The 19179-nt window shown below is 41.2% G+C and overlaps 2 protein-coding genes and 1 long non-coding RNA gene across 4 annotated transcripts in view; all 3 read right to left on the reverse strand.

Annotated features, from left to right (window-relative positions):
- The window catches only part of LOC307023593 (rho GTPase-activating protein 21-B-like), a 234573-nt gene that overhangs the window by 153385 nt on the left and 62009 nt on the right, over nt 1-19179 (reverse strand). The window lies entirely within an intron of this gene.
- Nucleotides 8590-11511, reverse strand: LOC307025679 (protein FAM200C-like). Its single transcript, XM_079660520.1, has 2 exons — nt 9505-11511; nt 8590-9266 (listed from the first exon to the last, which is right to left on the reverse strand). The coding sequence occupies exons 1-2, from the start codon at nt 11014-11016 to the stop codon at nt 8790-8792; spliced, it is 1989 nt and encodes a 662-aa protein (XP_079516646.1). The 5' UTR covers nt 11017-11511; the 3' UTR covers nt 8590-8789.
- The window catches only part of LOC307023594, a 67971-nt gene continuing 60958 nt past the window's right edge, over nt 12167-19179 (reverse strand). For both annotated transcript variants that reach the window (XR_013803744.1, XR_013803745.1), the window contains exons 2-3: nt 13706-13801; nt 12167-12412 (exon numbers count right to left, since the gene is read on the reverse strand). This is a non-coding gene — a long non-coding RNA (uncharacterized lncRNA). The remainder of the gene's footprint in view (nt 12413-13705; nt 13802-19179) is intronic.

Raw genomic sequence — 19179 nt, forward strand, 5'->3', positions numbered from 1 at the left:
GGAAATACCGAAGACTAGAAACGGTTTTGAACACTTTTGTCAAGTAGTGATCGTCTTCTCAATAGAACATCTTTGATAATATCTTCTGGCCAATCAGAATCACGATAACGGCGTGGTGTTGTTGCAGGAAGTCCCGACGGAGAATACTTTTGCTGTAGTACATCTCTATATACATCGGTACAACTATAAGACCCCAAGGTTTGATGATTGATAGGTGTGTGGGCTGTCTTTCATTTTGACACACAGAACAATGGGGGCTATCCACCCTTATCCACAATGTAAAGTAATTCACACAGCCTCTTCCCTCTCCTCTCTGTGAGGAGCAGCAGGTTCAGCTTTCAGAACAAAGTAACAAAAAACTAAAATGGCATTCATTTTTTTAAATACGTTGTGTAGTAATATATATTTATTTATTTTTTCTTCTCAAGAGAGCACCAGAATGTGTATTTGATGTTAGTATTTCAAAAAATCTCCTGGGGAAGAATCCCCCCAGACCCCCCTGCAGGGGTTGGGTTTTCAACTCTTTCACCTGTGGGGAAATTGCAGGATTGGCTCCAGGTCACCCTTTTTATTTACTACAAGAGAAATGTGCCTTTTTATTTCATACAGTTCAATTTGGATTGAGACAGGGAAATAATCTAAACCTCACGCGTGGCGTTTCATTGTCAAGGGGAGCGTGTATGTAATTACATTGCAAATACTGACTTGAGCCCCACCACTGTATGGGTTAGCCCTACCATAGATTACCCAACACAAAGACTCTGGCGCCGCAACTGTTTGCGGTCTACTATGACAGAGAAGAGCCTGTCAAGTTTGACTGTACTCAGCATTGAATCAAAACGCACCATAGCTTTAAATCTTAATAAGTTTATGTGGCGTTTTGTTGCTAATCAAGATGGTAATCGCCACATTCAGCTGTTATAGACATGCCAACTTGATGCTCTGCTCACGGATGAGTCGATGAGAATAATAAACTATTTAAGAAGATGACCTTACATGTGTAAATATATGTTTTTTCTTTGTGGGGGTCCCAAAAACCAGTTTAAAGTACTGAGAAAGTCAAATAAGACGGTGTGTAAAACTTCACTGCCCAGCCAAACAAAAGTAACCACTTTGATTTAACTAGGCCAGTAGGTAAGGGCTTTCCACTGGATAATAACTGTAGCGATGTATGTTTTAGCTGAATACACGTTTTTTGTTAACCCTAACTGATGCAGTTAGTCACTTCTTTAATGTTTGTTCTTTCTGATGTAAAGTCAAGGTTGTAACTGTTTGCAATGAAGTTGTGGGGCGCTGAACTGTTCCTTTGATCCTTTTGAATTATGATAGTAATTACTGGTCTTTCAAATTTGAAGGAGGGTGAGCAAGCATCTTGAGGAACATTCATCATTAACTCTCCAAAAAATATAGTTTATTTAATAATAACACTGAATATGTGAATCATAACAGTGATTGACAGCTGATATGAATAATATGATTGTTAATATTATCATATTCATACAGACACACATCGATGAGACAGTTAATTAATGTACTTATTGCAGCAGTCTGCATATTTGGTACCCCTGCTGGTCTAAGAGTTAAACCAACTCATTCAGTTAAAATTAATTAAATTACGTGTGCCACCTTATATATTTATATTTAAGGCTTTACTGATGTGCCACAATAATGTCACCTAATGTTATTGAGTTAAAATATCAATATTGTGGCTTTCCAAGTTAACATTGATTGATATGACTGCGATTAAATCAGCATATACTTCTGCCAGGGGATGCCACCCCTGAAATTCTCCTGCCACCCTCTTGCCACCCCATGAATATTTGTCTAGATCCGCCCCTGCTGCAGACTCTGTTTTGCCGAGGTCCTCTGGCACTTGCGGGCCGCTGAGGGGTGGCGGTGTTTGGGGCAACGAAGACGGCTGCGACTGCTCCGCCTCCATGGGCGAGGCGCAAGCCCGCCTTAACCTGCCATCAGGCCCTGGGGCTTTTGTAGGCCCCCTATTTAAATAACAAATGAAAGTCACTTATAGCCTCGGCAGGCTCCGTGATCACACACACACACACACACACACACACACACACACACACACACACACACACACACACACACACACACACACACACACACACACACACACACACACACACACACACACACACACACACACACACACACACACACACACACACACACACACACACACACACACACACACACACACACACACACACACACACACACACACACACACACACACACACACACACACACACACACACACACACACACACACACACACACACACACACACACACACACACACACACACACACACAACTGAGGATACCTAACGATGCACAACACATTTAAACCTGCAGGCTACTGGGAATCAATGAATAGTGCAGCATTGCCCTACCTATTTAGCAGTGCTTCCGAAAAAAGCCTTTATGATGTTCTTAAAATCCATCTCACGAAGAATGTCATGCTCAATTGACATCTCTGTTAGGTTTCCTTTTCCGAACGCCACTCTCAAACTTTTTCTTCTCCGAAATTGTCTCCTAAACAACCTTCATCTGTCACTCAATCACTCGCAATTAGAATAAGTCACATGTGAAACATATTCTGATTGGCTGTTAAGTGGTGCCCACTGACTGTTAAAGAGTCATCATTTTTGAGAAAAATCTCTGGAATCCATCGATCTGATTGATTAGCGGAGCAAATGATCAAAATAGTATGGAGGGAAGATTTTTCATTGGCTCATCATAGGCCCCCGATCTCCGTAGGCCCCTGGGCTTCAGCCCAGGTCAGCCCGTGCGTTAAGGCGGCCCTGGCGAGGCGGGCAAAGCCGGCGAGTCGGGCGTTAGTTTCCACGACAGTGGCCGCGGGTAACGTAATGTCCCCATGATCTGAACTTTTATTACCTGCAGTAGATGCAGTGTTACTGCTGGCGCTAAGGGCTGGTTGTTTTAACCATTTTCTGAGTTCCATCATTGACTGCTGTGTAAGCACCTTGCAGATGATGAACGCGCAGCGGCACAGGTCACGCACACCTGACATAATAACGTTACTTACCGTTTAAATTGCCAAATAAATGCAGCAGACAATGTTATTTAACCACAATTACAATTTATTTTATTTCAACTATATTCTTCTTATTATTATTACTATTGTTATTATTATTATTATTATTACTACTACTATTATTATTATTATTATTGTATATGTAATATTTTTCTTTTTTCTTTTTTTTCACTTTTCATTTTTCAAATGAGGGTGCATAACGACTCAACTGAGGGTGCAATGCACCCTTATGCACCCCCGTAGAACCAATCCTGATTTCAACAATCTTCAAACAAGAGAAATGTGTCATTTTATTGGAGGTAAAGGTTGAATTTCTTTCTGTAATGGTGTCATATCCACTTTGAGATTTGTTTGGCAAAGGGGGAAACCTCTAAGAATAATTTGGCTCCCGGATAAAACGTGATGATTCCTAACTGGGAGAAGCGAGTGCTTTAACGGCAAAAGTAGTGAAGATGACAACTCCCATGATCCTTTGTTGGTTCCTGTTACCACCTTTTGTTATTGCTTTAATTAAGAAATCCCTACAGTGGCAGAAATAACATATTGTGCATTTAGAGCATTCTCTCATCTGTATTCTTCTTAGAGGATCAGTGTGTAATATGCAATGTGTCTCTTGCAGTGTTGAACCCCAAGACAATCCTCACTCTGCTGTTCTGCTCAGCTCCACAAAGCTTTGTAGAGTATGTTTGCCACAATGTACTACATTAGTAATTCTCACTGCTTTTACAGTTTCTAGCTGGAGTCTGGATGTTGTCAGTCTATTTTTAGCATTGCTGGGAGTAGTGGGGCAAAGAGCCACGTTGTTGCTGTACTAGAGGGGGAAAAGTTCCACCACCAACTCTAAAACTCAGATATGTATTTTGTATGTAATTTCTTAATAAAGACAAAACTGAAATGTAAAGCAACAGTTGGGTTTTATGATAAGTTATGTACTTTATTTCGTGGCTACGCTAATGACATCTTGACTCTAGCTAGCTCAGCAAGCCTGGCTCTCTCTCTGAACCTCTGTAACACAGATACGAGAGGAACATCTATTTTAAATGAGAATAACACATACAAGATTATTTCTCAAAATCTTAAACTATTCCCATTATTATTGTTTTGTTGCAAGAACCCATTATTATTCTTCAGTAGCCTACTCTGCCTACCTTTAAGCATGTCATCCTAAATAAATATCTGGAAAAATATCTTGAGATAATAGTTACTTTTTTATTGTGCTTACTCCTGTATTCCAGGCTATATTAATACGAAAAAAAATGTGCTCGTAGTAATTTCTCTCTGTTTGCAATTTTAATTGAATGGAAAAAGTAGATGTTGGTTGAGACCATATACGTTTTTGAAATCATCCTCTCAAACAGACACCTGACTTGGAGGAGCAGTGAAGTCCCCCCCATTTCATCCATATAAGAATATACTTAACCTCACAGACAACACATGTCAATCTCACAAAGCACAGGCCCACATGCTGTTACACAACAGCCTTAATCTGCTGGAGTTAAACCCTGCCACCTCTCTCACCAGCTCATACAAACCCTCTCTACACACACACAAAAAAAGTCTTATCTGCATCCTGTCACACACACAATTTCTGGGAGGGTTTACAGCACTTTCATAATTTGTTTTGGAGAGATTACATAGTTTTAACTCCTACTAATATAAGGGTGTTGCACTCAGATCACTGTAAATGTAATTAGGATCTTCCCTCATGTTTTTAAATTGGTGCACTGGTTAATGTGTATCATCTGCACAACAGCTGATTACATTACAAGCACTTATGCACTCATGGTGCTACAGCATAATGGTTGGTGAGTGCCATCAGGATTCATTTACTCTCGACGCTCCTGCCTAGACTGTTGCTGCCAACTCGGCTTAGGCACCGGAAATAAACCTGCTGCTGGTTAGAGCCAACACATCCTGTCACAATCTATTAAAGAGCTTTACTTTCCTTATTAATGTGTTCATAATGACTGCCAAGTTTGTCGTCCATCTAATATTTGTCGTCATTTGGCCAGTATTACAAAGAAGCTAAATGGGTCTGCTATTGATTTTATCTTAGACAATATCCAACGATATTCCACCTATGAGGTTAGTAGATTTGTATACTTGTCGCAAAAAGAAAAAATGAAAAGTTTGTGTATGAAGTAATCCCTCTGCTGAGAATCTGTACAGCTCATAGGTTGAGTATCGACTACAAATAGATACACTATAAAATAATAACTTTAATGACAACAACTTTGAAAATACCTACCAGGTTAGCTCCACAGCTAAAGTTGCCATGGCGATCTAGCCAGAAAAAAGACACCTTTTAAATATGAACTCTGGCTTTAGGCTCAGCATACCTTGCTAACCCACTGATCTTCTCTATACACCCCTCTGATCAGCAAATGTAATGATGATAGAAATGTACTGCCTCTAATGTAACTGCAGCCAAGGCTGTACACTGTATATGTGTTACCGGTCTCATTTTGAAACACACTGGTTTACTTTAATGACCAGGTCACATTACAGAGCAAGAAACATACAAACCACCATCTGTTATCATGCAGATAATACACTAATAGAGAGGCGAAGTCCCTCCCCTTCCGGGGGAGCTCCATGGGACCTTATTTGGGAAATATTATGTATTGAAGTCAATGGAGAGAGAAAGATTATCTTTCGATCCCGTTTGAATTGTGCCACGAATTACACATATGATGTTTGTCAATTTAAAAGATAATTTTGCAAGTCAAAAAAAAAAAATGTCGTTAAACTGTGAAGTAACAAATTGTTTTGTGTGAAACGCTGAATGAACTACATCTCTGGTCTCGCAGACTCTCACAACAAGATGCAACCCAGTCTCACGGCATTTTGTGTTATAGTCACAAGATTTAATCTATTGATTCGTGTTCACCAACACGATTTTCCCCTTTTTTTCGTGTCACAGGGAACAATTTTAAAAGCAATGTATGTCTATTGGTAGTATGTTTCGTGCCTGCAGCACGTCTTTTTGTCCGTTCGGGTATTGGAAGACCGGAAGCTGTGGGGTTCATAAAAACATGTTCTTACTCAATATCAAGCCACGATTATTGTTTTTATTTTAAATCGTATAATGTCTGACTTTTTGTTTCGTCTGTGAGGAAAAGAAATGGGGCTCAGAGCCTCAGAATACTGAACTCTGTATTTTTTTTCGTATTTTTTTCCTTCTTATTTGTTATTATTTTCTAAATAACACACTGTTATTTATTTGTTTAATTCCATAATCTCTGGCGTTTTTGGCGTCCGTCAGGAGCTGAATTTAAAAATAAAAATAACCGGAAACAGATGTAGGCTGCTGGTTCTCTGAAGAGCCAGGCCCAGAAGGAGGACTCGTCGGCGAGCGTCTGGTGGCCGGGCTTGCCACGGAGCCCGGCCGAGCACAGCCCGAAAAGGCATCTCTGTCTACCGCGCCATTTTCTTTCCTCACCTATGATCATGAAGGATGGGTCATGACCGAAAGAACGAGATTGCGGGTACAAGCGGCCGAGATGGGTTTTCTCCGCAGGGTGGCTGGTGTCTCCCTTAGGGATAAGGTGAGAAGTTCGGTCATCCGGGAGGGACTCGGAGTTGAACCGCTCCTTCTTCGCGTCGAAAGGAGCCAGTTGAGGTGGTTTGGGCATCTAGTTAGGATGCCACCTGGGCGCCTCCCTAGGGAGGTGTTCCAGGCACGTCCAGCTGGGAAGAGACCAAGGGGTAGACCTAGAACCAGGTGGAGGGATTATATCTCTTCGCTGGCCTGGGAGCGCCTTTGGATCCCCCAGTCAGAGCTGGTTGATGTGGCCAGGGAAAAGAAAGTTTGGGGCTCTCTGCTGGAACTGCTACCTCTGCGACCCGACCACGGATACGCGGGAGAAGATGGATGGATGGATGGAGACGTAGGCCTATAAGGGACATTTCGAGCATCATTGCGATACATAGCCACTGAACTGATTACCCAAGATCCTCAGCTATGGTTTAAGCTTGCTGATTGGATGTTTTAGCTGCAATGCATTTAGGGATATGGTTTTAATGCGATATGAAATCCGAAAAACATTTCTGAGTTTAGGATGGCCGAAGACACTAAACTACCCATAACCCCCAGCTATCGTTTAGGACTACTGTCCCCATGATTAATCTTCAAGCTTTGGGATTGGATGTTGGAGTGGCAGTGCGCCAAGGTTACGCCGAGCGTCAAACAGCTGTGTGAAATGGAGCGAAACCACGCCAGACTATCCAAAACTGGAATCGAACGCCCCCCCCCAGAACTACAAATGCTGGCTATTGTGTTTCGCAAAATGTTCTATGGGACGTCTCTACCAGGGGCGTCGCCTGGACCTGGAAACATTCTGGGCTTAGCAGTGGCGGCGCTACAGTCGAATTTTCTATGCAAGACTCCCCACACGCACATACACAATTACATTACATTACATTACATGTCACTTGTTAGACGCTTTTATCCAAAGCGACTTACATACTCAATACTGTGGACAATCCCCACAGGACCACTTTGGGGTGAAGTGTCTTGCCCAGGGACACAACAACATGCTGACTGCAGTGGGGTTTGAACCTGTGACCCCCTGATCTGAACACCAACGCACAACCCACTGCACCACATGCCTCCCAATTGCGCCATCTGGTGTCACAAACGTGTGCATGCATTAGCTTTGTTACGGCAATGGATTGTGGGAGATTCTCATAGCACGTGAGGATCACTTGAGGGTAAGGTGCCTGTATTATCTCGGTGGACAAAATGTATGTTTTTATTTTATAAGGACAATAACATACTGTTGTGTTTGTTTAGTTTAAAGTTAATTTTTTAATGCTCACAGTCACAGCAACATGTTTTTTGTGTGATTGGCTATTTGTTTTATATGATTTATCAATGTGATCATCAATAGCTAATCTGAGCAACAGAACCCAGCTCACACGTCCTTTTATGCAGTCCATTGAAATGCAGGTATGTGAGTTTTGTACACCAGTTTATTTATGTTTAATGTTTCACATTGCTCCACATGATGCCTTGACTACAAAGTCTTCCATGTTTCTACGCTTCTTCCTCTGTGTCACAGATTTGGGAATATCAAGATCATTGCACAGGGCCTTGGTCTTGTCATAGACCTCATGTGCTCTCTCGTTACTTCGGTAACTTTTCAGTGTGTTCTCAACTGCTGTTTTGTAATCTACTGCCTGCACCAAGTCAATTGTTTCTTTCTGCAGGTATTTGTGCAGGCCCTGAGTGGTTGAGAGCAGTGTCTGGAACATGACAAGCATGTAGATCAGGGGTTCTCAACCTTTTTTGGGCCAGCGCCCCCCTGTCCATTATCCAGGTCTCTTAACGCCCCCCATCAAAAAAAGTAGACTTATTTTCTTCCCTGAATATTAATGTTGACTAAAATTCTGTGTTATATCATTTAAAAAAGCATGTCACTGAATGCCAAATAATAGATTTGATTTAACTGGGCAGTTGGAATATCATTATCATTAGTTTACCAGAGAGCAGAAAAGCCATGTGAATGTGAATAAAAATGATATTTATGAGTGTTAAACAAACTCAGACAAGAGCAGAGAATACAAACAGACTGCTACGGAACAGCAGCAATTTCACACATGTCCAGTGCAGAACAAACAGTAGGCTACAAAACTGTACATTAGGCCTACAGAACTAACCGGTCGGAAAGGTGTTGCATTTCGCCAAATTGCGGGGGGGGGGAAGGTTAGTGTGAGCCCTGCGCTTGGTGGTTCTCCGCCAGTTTCTTCACTGCGGGTTGCAGAGAACTTAGTTTCAGTCGCAGTGCACCTGAGGCCGTCAAGTTCAAGCGATTGCGGTACTTGGAATGCATGTGGAGGACCTGGCTGAATCCCTGCTCCACGAGGTATGTGGTTGGGAAAGCCAGAAGAAGCAGCCTCGCTTTCTCCCAGAGAGCCGGGTAACGCTGAGAGTATTTGACCCACATGTTGCCCCAGCCAGAGGTGCGGAAAATAGCTTGGGCCTCATCGTCACTCTGGATGTCGATGAGATGCTCCTGTATTGCTGGCTCGCATTCCGCCACGTCCGCCTGAAAGGGCTGCACCACCCAGGTGGGAACATCGAGGTCCAAAAGATCTCTGAAGCGGATCTTCAAGTCGGCATTCACCATCCTCAGGTGGTCTGTGTAAATGAGGAGGCGCTCATCGGTAAGAGCCTCAGACACCTGCAATGAGTATAACCAGGAAATTTTTATCGGTGCAGAATGTTACCATCCGATTTTAAACTGGTTATTTTATTGCTAATTAGTTTACTAATTGATGTTTCTTTATTCTCATAATACATTCAGAACATAAGTTATTTATACTAACCAGGAACACAAATATAGTGTTGCATAGACTAGCCTACATTTATTACATGTATTATTTATTATTATCATTATTTAGTAGCCTAGGCTAGATCACCTTGGTCAACAGCGGGAAATGAGCAAACTGCCTCCTGCCTATGCTCTGCCGGTATAGATCCAGCCTGGAGGTGAGACTGTGGATGACCGCCTTGCTCTGGATCAGAGTAACTCCTTTTCCTTGGAGCTTCAGCGTGACTTCATTCATTTTGCCAAAGAAGTCTGCGGGGTACATGATGTCGCAGCGGCTGGATGACACCTGTTCCCCGAGAGCTGCATCCACCTCCTCCAGGAACTCCACGATGCTGTCAAACAGCTCACAAAAACGAGCAAGGCAGTTTCCTTTTGAGAGCCAGCGGACATCAGTGTGGAGAAGAAGACGCTCAAAGGTCTCATCATTTTCCTGACACAGCTGTCGGAACAATCTGTTATTCAGGGCGTGGGCTTTTATTTTGTTTATTGCCTTTACTGCAACATTGAGAGACTCGTGGAGAGGTGGACTTTTAGATTTGGCCACCAGGTTGTGGCGGTGCAAGACACAGTGGACTGTGAGGACATGCGGGACCTGCTCCTTCAGCAGAGTGGTGAAGCCACGGTACCTGCCGACCATGGAAGGGGCACCGTCAGTAGCACATGCGAGGATGTTGTTGATCGGGATTGACTTCTCCTGTAGATAAGCATCCAGTGCATTAAAAATGGTCTGGCCCTTGGTGTCTGTGACCAGATATTTGAAAAAAAAAAAATCCTCAGCCATCTCCTGACTGTTGGAGGTGCTATAGCGGACATAGGCCATCAACAGAACATTGTTGTCAGAAGTGGTTGTCTCATCCAGCTGAAGGCTGAATGGAGTTTCCCGCAGGATGGCACACAGCTGCTCCTCTATATCAGCGCCCATTTCATCAATCCTGCGTGCTACGGTATCATTACTGAGTGGGATGGATTTCAGCACCTGTGTGGGATCACGCTCCATCACAGTAGATATGACCTCTTTGATGGCAGGGAGTACTAACTTCTCTCCGATTGTGAACGGCTGCCCACACTTGGCTATCAGCAAGGAGATGTTATATGACGCTATTAGCCCGCTGTCAGTCTGGGTGGTCTTCCTAGCGAAGAGACTGCTGATGGTGCTCCTACCATGTTTCTCTTTGAGGGCCTGGAAGAACGGACGCTCCTTATCTGCCTTATCCGGGTGGATCTTGGTAAGGTGCTCCTTTAAACGTGAGGGTTTCATTCCCTCATTGGAAAATACATGTTCGCAAAGTAAACACATTGGGAGTTGTGCATTGGTAGGAGACGGTATGAAGCCATAGCTAAGATATTCAATAGAGTACTGTCTGCATTTTATCTTTTTCGCGGCCATTTTGCTGATGTGATATGATTTTTGTTGTTTTATGATGCTAATGACAAGACATCGTGCCGGGAGCGGACCGGAAGTCGTTGTAATTTTGAACAAACAGAGCTCTGTGTGGAGCAGCCTGGCTAGCCAGCTCTTCCATGTCGTAGCAGACATAGAAACGGGTATTATTTTCATAAACTGACCACTTAGTTCGAATCTGTTAGTGGAATTTGTCATATCAAAACATATCAAAATGTAACAAAGTGACACATATTATTAACAGTCGCGATCCCAAAATTACAACGACTTCCGGTCCGCTCCCGGCTGCTTTTTGTAGGGTACGTTCGTAAATGCGCTCAGAGCGCTCCGAGCGTCCCCGTTCCACAGTCCAGAGGGCTGCGCTCTGAGCGCTCACAGCTGGGTGCTCTGGCGGAACAGACGGGTTGTCCGAGCGGACTGACCGTTCGTGCATTTCCGAACGTACCCGTAATAACACTGCTGACAGCTGAACCAATCGCAAGCAGAGTTGTGGTTTCCTATAGCAACAAAAGATGCTGACAGCTGCTTTTTGTACAGGAAAAGACGCTGTGGCCAGCGTTTTTCATGACAAAAAGACATTATGCGTGAACGCCCTCCAAGAACACCTCAACGCCCCCCTTTCAAAAATATTGCTTCCAGCGCCCCCCGATGTTCTCTGAACGCCCCCTGGGGGGCGGTACCGCCCCCGTTGAGAACCAGTGATGTAGATGGTACTGAATTTTCAAAGCTTGCTTTCCAGTCCCTTTGCTAGAGGGGCTTAAAGGCTCCCTAAAGTCTGGATCAAAGCAGGGAGGTTTTTGACATGCCCAGCTAACAAGTTGTTTGTTCCCTACCTCTAGCTGTTTCTGAAATGTTTGCAATCTCTGATGGTGGACAAGAGATGTGGAGAAGAAAGAGTAGAGACACTCCAGGAGATCAACGCAGGTATGTGAGTTTTGTACACCAGTTTGTATTAGTTTAATGTTTCACATTGCTTGTGAAAAATATACTACCACTATACGATCACTGATGTTTTGTTGTCGACTGGACACTTATTTTGTAAAAGAGATAGCATGTGAGGATCTCTTAAGCAATGCAGCTCACGTGTCCTTTTTATATGCTGTCCATTGAAATGCAGGAAAGTAATCACCAGCTCTGATTGATCTGTTGCCGAGGGGACATTACACCGGAGTTACATAAGCAGAGATAAAGTGCTATTTTGGGGGGAACTCACCTCCTCTGGGGTCCCCCAGGAAGATTTTTTTTAAATATTGAAGTTAAAAGCATCAATCTTGTGCACTTTGAGAGCAACATTAAGAGATATGGATACATCTCTCAACACCCATATGTAAAAAAAAAAATCAAAGAATCAGAATCAGAAACGGGTTTATTATTTTAAAACACTTCATTTTCCAATTAAATCATAAACTATGTCAAATTATTAGAAGTTGTTAGTAATCAGATTAAACAGAAAAAAGGGATGGAAGGAGGAAATACATTTTTTGTTCATTGTTGTCTCCATTGTCGTTCTTGACTGTTGTATCTCCTTCTTGTGTGTCCCTTTCTCCTGTTCTCCTTTCTTCATCCTCTACTCTGTTTGGCTCATCTGTGATGACTGTGGAGGCAAACAGAAACAAGTATGTAAATCAATCAGTTTCCAGCTCTGTCAAATAAATGAATTTGAAGATACACACATTTGTCTTGATTAAAATGAGTGTCACCACACTGTCACAAAATGTAATACTAACCAATTGAAAATAGTTACATTTACATTGGAAACCTCTTGTAGATATCACTGTTAAGAGTAGTTATCTGCCAATAGGACAGAATCATTCCTATACAAATGCAGTTTGAGTAATTCACTTAACACTTTAATATAGTCATTTTTACTTAATACTCTAATATAGTCATCTTTCTGCATTCAAAATGAAGGAAAGCTGTACAATTTGACATGATAATGATGAAAAAAGGCCTCCGACAATGCAGATAATTTTTTGATCATATCAATTTTAAGATGGGGCTTAAGGCTTAATATTTGGGAGCATAGTGTCCCTTGCCCCCTTTCAGGAGCCCCACTGGATTAGCTTTGATCTGAAATATTTGTATAAAAAGCTTGTTAGCTGGCTGTCCATCTCATAATGTTCACATAGAAACTAGCTGTCAATAAGAAATATCAATCAGAAGAATTATAATTTCATGAAAAAATCTGTCACAAAAAGAGGTTGCACATTTAAATTCAGGTGTTGTTATGGCAACGTCAGTGGCCAAACAGCCACATTTACTGCTGCAAATACGTTCAAACATGCTGTCAGTGGCAACTATGCCACCATTTCAGCTGACTTTTTCTCAGAAATACTGTCACATAACATCCATATATTTCAGTGCTAGGTTGGTGCTTAGCTAAGTTAACTATGAAACTACGGTGGCCCTGAAGTGCAAGACACCACAGCATTTCACAAAACACAACAGCATTTCAGAAAACGCCACAGCATTTCAGAAAACACCACAGCATTTAAGAAAACGCCACAGCATTTCAGAAAACACAACAGCATTTCACAAAACACCACAGCATTTCACATTGGACGGAAAGGGTATTCCTTTAGGGAGAATACTTCTTGTTTGTGATTGGACAGAGCCAGCCAGAGAAGCACTGCTGTGATCGGTTGTTTTTGCTGCCAGTCAAGAAATTACGCTTCGTGATTGGTCAACGCCCGACAGCACAATATGTCCCAACACATTAGCCTCACATTCTCTCAAAAGCATCTCCTGCTCTGTTGAGAACACCTTCTTTGGTGTCCAGTAGCCTACTCTTGGGGGTGTTTGTGATCCCTGACTCTCCAACCTCAGCCTCTTTGTATGGAACCGGTAAAGGGTCACATTGCATATATCCAGGGACTTTGCCACTTACCTGAATGATTTGCCCTTCTCAACTTCATTTGAGGCCCTCTGCAGCAGAGCAAGTGGCACTCCCCTGTCTGTCTTCCTCTTTCTGACATTTGGCATACTGTAAACACACACACACACACTTTAGGCCTACTGTACAGTAATGTATTCTGTTTATTTTTACAGGGACAATGCACACCAATTAACAATACAACTGTATGCTTGAATGAACAATTGATAATTCAAGCAAATGAGCTATCATTGTAAATGTGCCATGTTACAACCGTCACGTTACAACCGTCCCAGGACCACCAGTCTTGCTTCCACCCCCTGTGAACCTGCCTGATTGCTAGCATGACCCATATTTAGCTAGTTATATTTGTAGCTTACAAAACAGTGATTATAATAATACTAGTTTGGATTCCTAGACATTTGAACTCAAGACAGTATCCAAAAAATACATCATATAATTTTAGTTAATATTTTACCTCAGAAACACACTTTTGCTGATATCTTACGCGAGAAATTCAAACGTGGCTCCTTTTTTTCTCAGCGATCTTACCATCTAACTGCGCATGTGCAGAGTGAGTTTCATCACTCTAGCTTGTTTGTGATTGGAGATATTGAAGGTGTTACAACCGACCCGTGTTACAACTGTCCCTGGTCTCCCTACTGTAAGGTAGCTTCTAGCTTCATGTCGAACACTGACAGTAAGTCAACATTTCCCGGAGGGCTTTCTTTGAAATCACCAGGTAACGCTAAAAAACACAACATTTAGATTGTATGACAAAGTGTTTATTTAATATATCTGGCTAGCTATAGCTACTTGCTAACGGTTTAGCTTACCCGCGCGATTCAAAGTAACGTCAACGTAACTTTAATTTATGCTTTGCTTACATGTTCGCATAACTTGTAAGTTTACTCACATTTACATACCTTGTTCACCTGGCTCAGGTGTTGGCTCTGGGGTTGTTGTGTGAGCCACCACTTGAGAATTGCCTTCTTTTTTATAAACAAAATGTCTAATGTCCATCTTCAGAAACTCCGCGGCTGACAGTTTAAAGTTTAAACACTGTCACAGAGGAGAGGTACGTACCTGTCAGCCAATAAAACACGTTTATTTCCATGCAACTCTCTGATTGTTCTGGTGGTGTCTTGCCTCTGTTGCATTCACTGAACACGGGAAATTACAATTCTAAAGCCCCGGATGCCTACCCCAGGTGACGCCCATGAACGTTGACGTTTTTCCCACAATTAGAAGTTGCCAGTAATAAACACATTGGTGTTATCAAATGTAAAACATATAATTAATTAATGGGTGAAAATCGCTTGTGTCCATAATGCGCTGCATTAATATATACCCACATGACAGCTCATTGTTACTTTGTAATTCTACTCCACTACGATTCAGAGGTTAACCTGGTATTTTTACTCCACTACATTTATTTGAGTTACTTTGCAGATTCTGATTAATGATGTGAAATATAAACAACCCTTAAATCAGACTTTAGTTACACCTAAGTAAAATTCAGGGAAGGTGATTGTCAAGTGCCAACAATCAGGAGAGATATTTGATAGTTGGTGCTTGAGAAGACTAAACATTTATCTGCAATTGACATGAATGGAAACGAGTAATAAAGTATATTCATTACTCGTTATTCTCTACTAATAGTTAATTAAAGACTGTATAATGGCTATTTTGCACATCCCTTTCAAGATTTAGAGATTTTCTAAGGTTTATTGACATATCATATACACAACTATGGTGCAGTTATGCAATGAATGAAAAACTTGGGTTGCAGCTGAGGTTCCTCAACAGTGCATTACAAGACATCTATCAATATGTGTGTATACCTCCACCATTAAACTGTCAAATTCTGCACATTTATTATACTATCTACATACATAAGAGTATAATTCATATGTATAATATCAGTTAAAATAAGTGCTTCAACATAGTTAACATTGCAGGAAAGCAATATATTAGACGTTAAAGAAAAACTTGCAGGTTTTTTTTTTTACTACATTTATGCTTAACCTTGCCTGAAAATTACAATTTAAAAAAGTTAATGCAGGATTTGATATGCTTTAGAAGACATAAGGCCAGGAATTCAGTGGGAAAGGAGCCGTTTTGAGCTCTGCTCCTAAAAACACTTCTTTGTTTTAACCTCATACGTCAAACGCGTCATATTACGTCACATGGGGGAGTAACTTTCTCGGACTCCTTCTCTCCCCAATCCGCGGTAGTAGTTTGTAGTTGGTTTGAGCGGTTGTGATTTAGTGAGCTGGTATTTTTTCGTAAATTTTACATTGCATTTCACTATTTGTAATCATGGTGAACTTGTGTTTGTGCAGGTTGCACAAACTCGAGCCTGTCAGTGTCAGGACATCGAGTTCACAGTTTCCCTAACAGGAAAAGGACCGGAGCTAGCGTTCGTTCCTGGGTGCGTTGTGCGAGGTGCATCCACCTCCCTGCAGCACATACTCTCCACAGCTGAAGCCTATCAAACAAAACGTTTATCAGGAAACCGTATTACATCTCTCTCCCCCCTTCACTCCTCTCTCTCCCCCCTTCGCTCCTCTCTCTCTCCCCTCCGGTACACAGCGCTGTAAGACGTAGTGTGGAGTTGCATTAGGTAACGCGAGATACGGCTGATACTTGCGCATTAGTTTCTGGTATGGATAAGTATCAACAGTCCTGCCAGTAACGTTACTATATTATCAATACTACTTTAGTTATAGCCTGAAATATGATAGCTAACTTTCCAATGTTGCGATGTGACTGACGTTAGCTAACATTAACTGTCTGTAGCTAACGCCGGTCACTCACCAAGACAGCTGCCCTGTTCTCCACTGGTTCTCCTCACACCACAGCTCCATTTCTCGCCAATGGCCATTATTTCTTCTAATCCTTGGCTGCTCCTGGTCTCTTGGACGCCTAGCAGGCTCATAATTATAATCACATGCATTCAAATATATATTTTCAACCTCTTCTGTGTCAAAACTAGCATTGTGATCCATGTTTATTAATACGTTAGACCGGCCGCTCTCCCCCATGTTACGTCACACGCGGGAGGTCACGTGGGGAGGCTTTTTTTATCTGGAAGTAAAAATGTCTTACAAAAACGATGCCAGATGTCACTGTAGTGTATATTTCTGTATATTTTTGGGAAAATCTAGTGTATTCATCATTTTCCTACACATTTATTTACTGGTGTGTCTCACCTGCAAGTTGCTCTTTAAGTACTTTGTCAGGCTTAATATGTATCTGTAGATAGATACCCCCAAAGCTTTTTTCTTATTTAAAAGAAGACCTTAATCTAAAGTACTATTTAATGTTTAAATAAAGGTTAATTCGTTTTTCTGTTTTGCACATCCTCCTATTAATATCTTGTACATCCTGCACTAAACTGTTTTATTGTAGAGATCACTTATAGTATCTTCTTGATTTGTTATATTCTATATTTCTATCTTTGACCTTCTACTATCCCCCTCTGAAAGTATGTACTCTTAATATTTTTTTCATCAAACATAACACATAAAAACAATAATTCAATAACGTGCTTTAACCACTAGGTACAAACAGCCATAATAACTTTGTATTATTAGTGTAGGACACTTATGTACGTACAACATCTGAAGATGTGTAGTTTTATTCATGTTTTCACATAATTTTACAGCATATTGCTATACTATTTCAGACTCAGTATTTATATTCTTATATTCAAAGAAAATCAGTAATACAGTATCTTTAAAAACTACAAGTCCTTTTATATCAGCTGTGCACCGTTATGGTGTAAATATAACCTATCTACGAATTAGATCAAATGTAAAAGTCAGCCGAATTAGTGTTGATACTGCAAGGAGACGTATTATGTGAAGAGAAATTGAAGATGTTGTTTAATTGTTGATATATTTATGATCCACGTCAAGTATTCAGTTTCGGCGGCATTTCTTCTAGTTTTTCCAAAGGTCTTCTCATCAGGGCTCTATAATTAAAGAACTACGGCAGATCTGTAATATGTAATGCAGCCGAACCGTGTATTACAATGCCGTTATGTGATGACTTTCAAATAGAAAAGCAAGAACACTCGGAATAAAGTATTATTTTCTTTCGAAGAAAAAGTTTTTCGGATTTCACATTGCATTAACACCATATCCCTACATGCATTGCGGCTAAAACATCCAATGAGCGAGCTTAAACCATAGCTGAGGATCTTGGGTAATCAGTTCAATGGCTGTGTATCGCAATGATGCTCGAAATGTCCTACGTCTGTTTCCTGTTATTTTATTTTGAAATTCAGTTCCTGACGGATGCCAAAAAAGCCAGAGATTATGGAATTAAACAAATAAATAAAAACAAGGATAATTGTGTGTTATTGGTGAGTAAATAACAGTGTGTTATTGAGAAAAGAATAACAAATTAGAAGGAAAAAAATATTTAAAAAAAAAACAGATTTCAGTGTTCTGAGGCTCTGAGCCCCATTTCTTTTCTTCACGGACGACAAAAAAAGTCCGACATTATACGATTTAAAATAAAAACAATAATTGTGGCTTGATATTGAGTATGAACATGTTTTTATGAACCCCACAGCTTCCGGTCTTCCAAGACCCGAACAGACAAAAGACGTGCAGCAGGCACGAAACATACTACCAATAGAAATACATTGCTTTTAAAATCGTTCTGTGTGACACAAAAAAAAGGGGAAAATCGTGTTGGTGAACACGAATCAATAGATTAAACCTTGTGACTATAACACGAAATGCGGTGAGACTGGGTTGCAAGATGGCCGTCACTACTGTCTTGTCAAAAAAGTGATTGGCTACCCTCACTATCAACATTTCCAGAAGAATGTCATGCAAAGCTGCCTGCCTGCCTGCCTTCCTTTGATTCTCTCTGAACTGCCTGATCTTTTTAATATTTGATGTCAACCATTTGTGCAGATAGCATGAAGTAGAACAGATCGCCGGTGCTAATGTAGCGTTAGCGTTAGCATTTCTCCCCCGGGCTTAAATGGTGTATTATAGAATGATCACACCGGTGTGACAGTAGGCTACTCTTCAAAGGGTTCACAAAATATGACTACTACTCTTACTGTTTAACATTTTGGTTTACTTGATGTTACTTCATGTTAAGGCTAATAAAAATTACAAGGCTAATACTAACGTGCTAGCTACTAGCTAGGTAGCTAACTTGATCTAGCCAGCCACTCCTGGTCCTTTCATCAGACGGGAAGCGAAAGAACGAGCAAGACCCATTGCTGGTATGATAACAACCTGGTACTAAGCACACAGACATCTTGTTAAAGTTATCTTATCGTAGCTATCTCTTATATTTAGCGGAGGAAAACAATTGTGATATCAGTTATGATATCACTTACTCGACTCTGGGATTTGTAGTCTTTCTAGTTGCGTATTTTTCATAGTGTTATATTTCAACAGTTTTAGGACAAACTGCGACTTTTTTGACATGGAAAGGATTTTTTAAGATTGACAAAC

This window comes from Notothenia rossii, assembly GCF_949606895.1.
Source record: "Notothenia rossii genome assembly, chromosome: 11".
Lineage (NCBI taxonomy): Eukaryota > Metazoa > Chordata > Actinopteri > Perciformes > Nototheniidae > Notothenia > Notothenia rossii.

Bases quoted from the DNA above. Each gene is read 5' to 3' on its own strand.
- LOC307025679 (XM_079660520.1), bottom strand. From the start codon at position 11,016: ATGACAAATTCCACTAACAGATTCGAACTAAGTGGTCAGTTTATGAAA. The intron at 9,267-9,504 runs GTGATCTAGCCT...TACTCATTGCAG, and splicing joins ATTTCCCGCTGTTGACCAAG to GTGTCTGAGGCTCTTACCGA.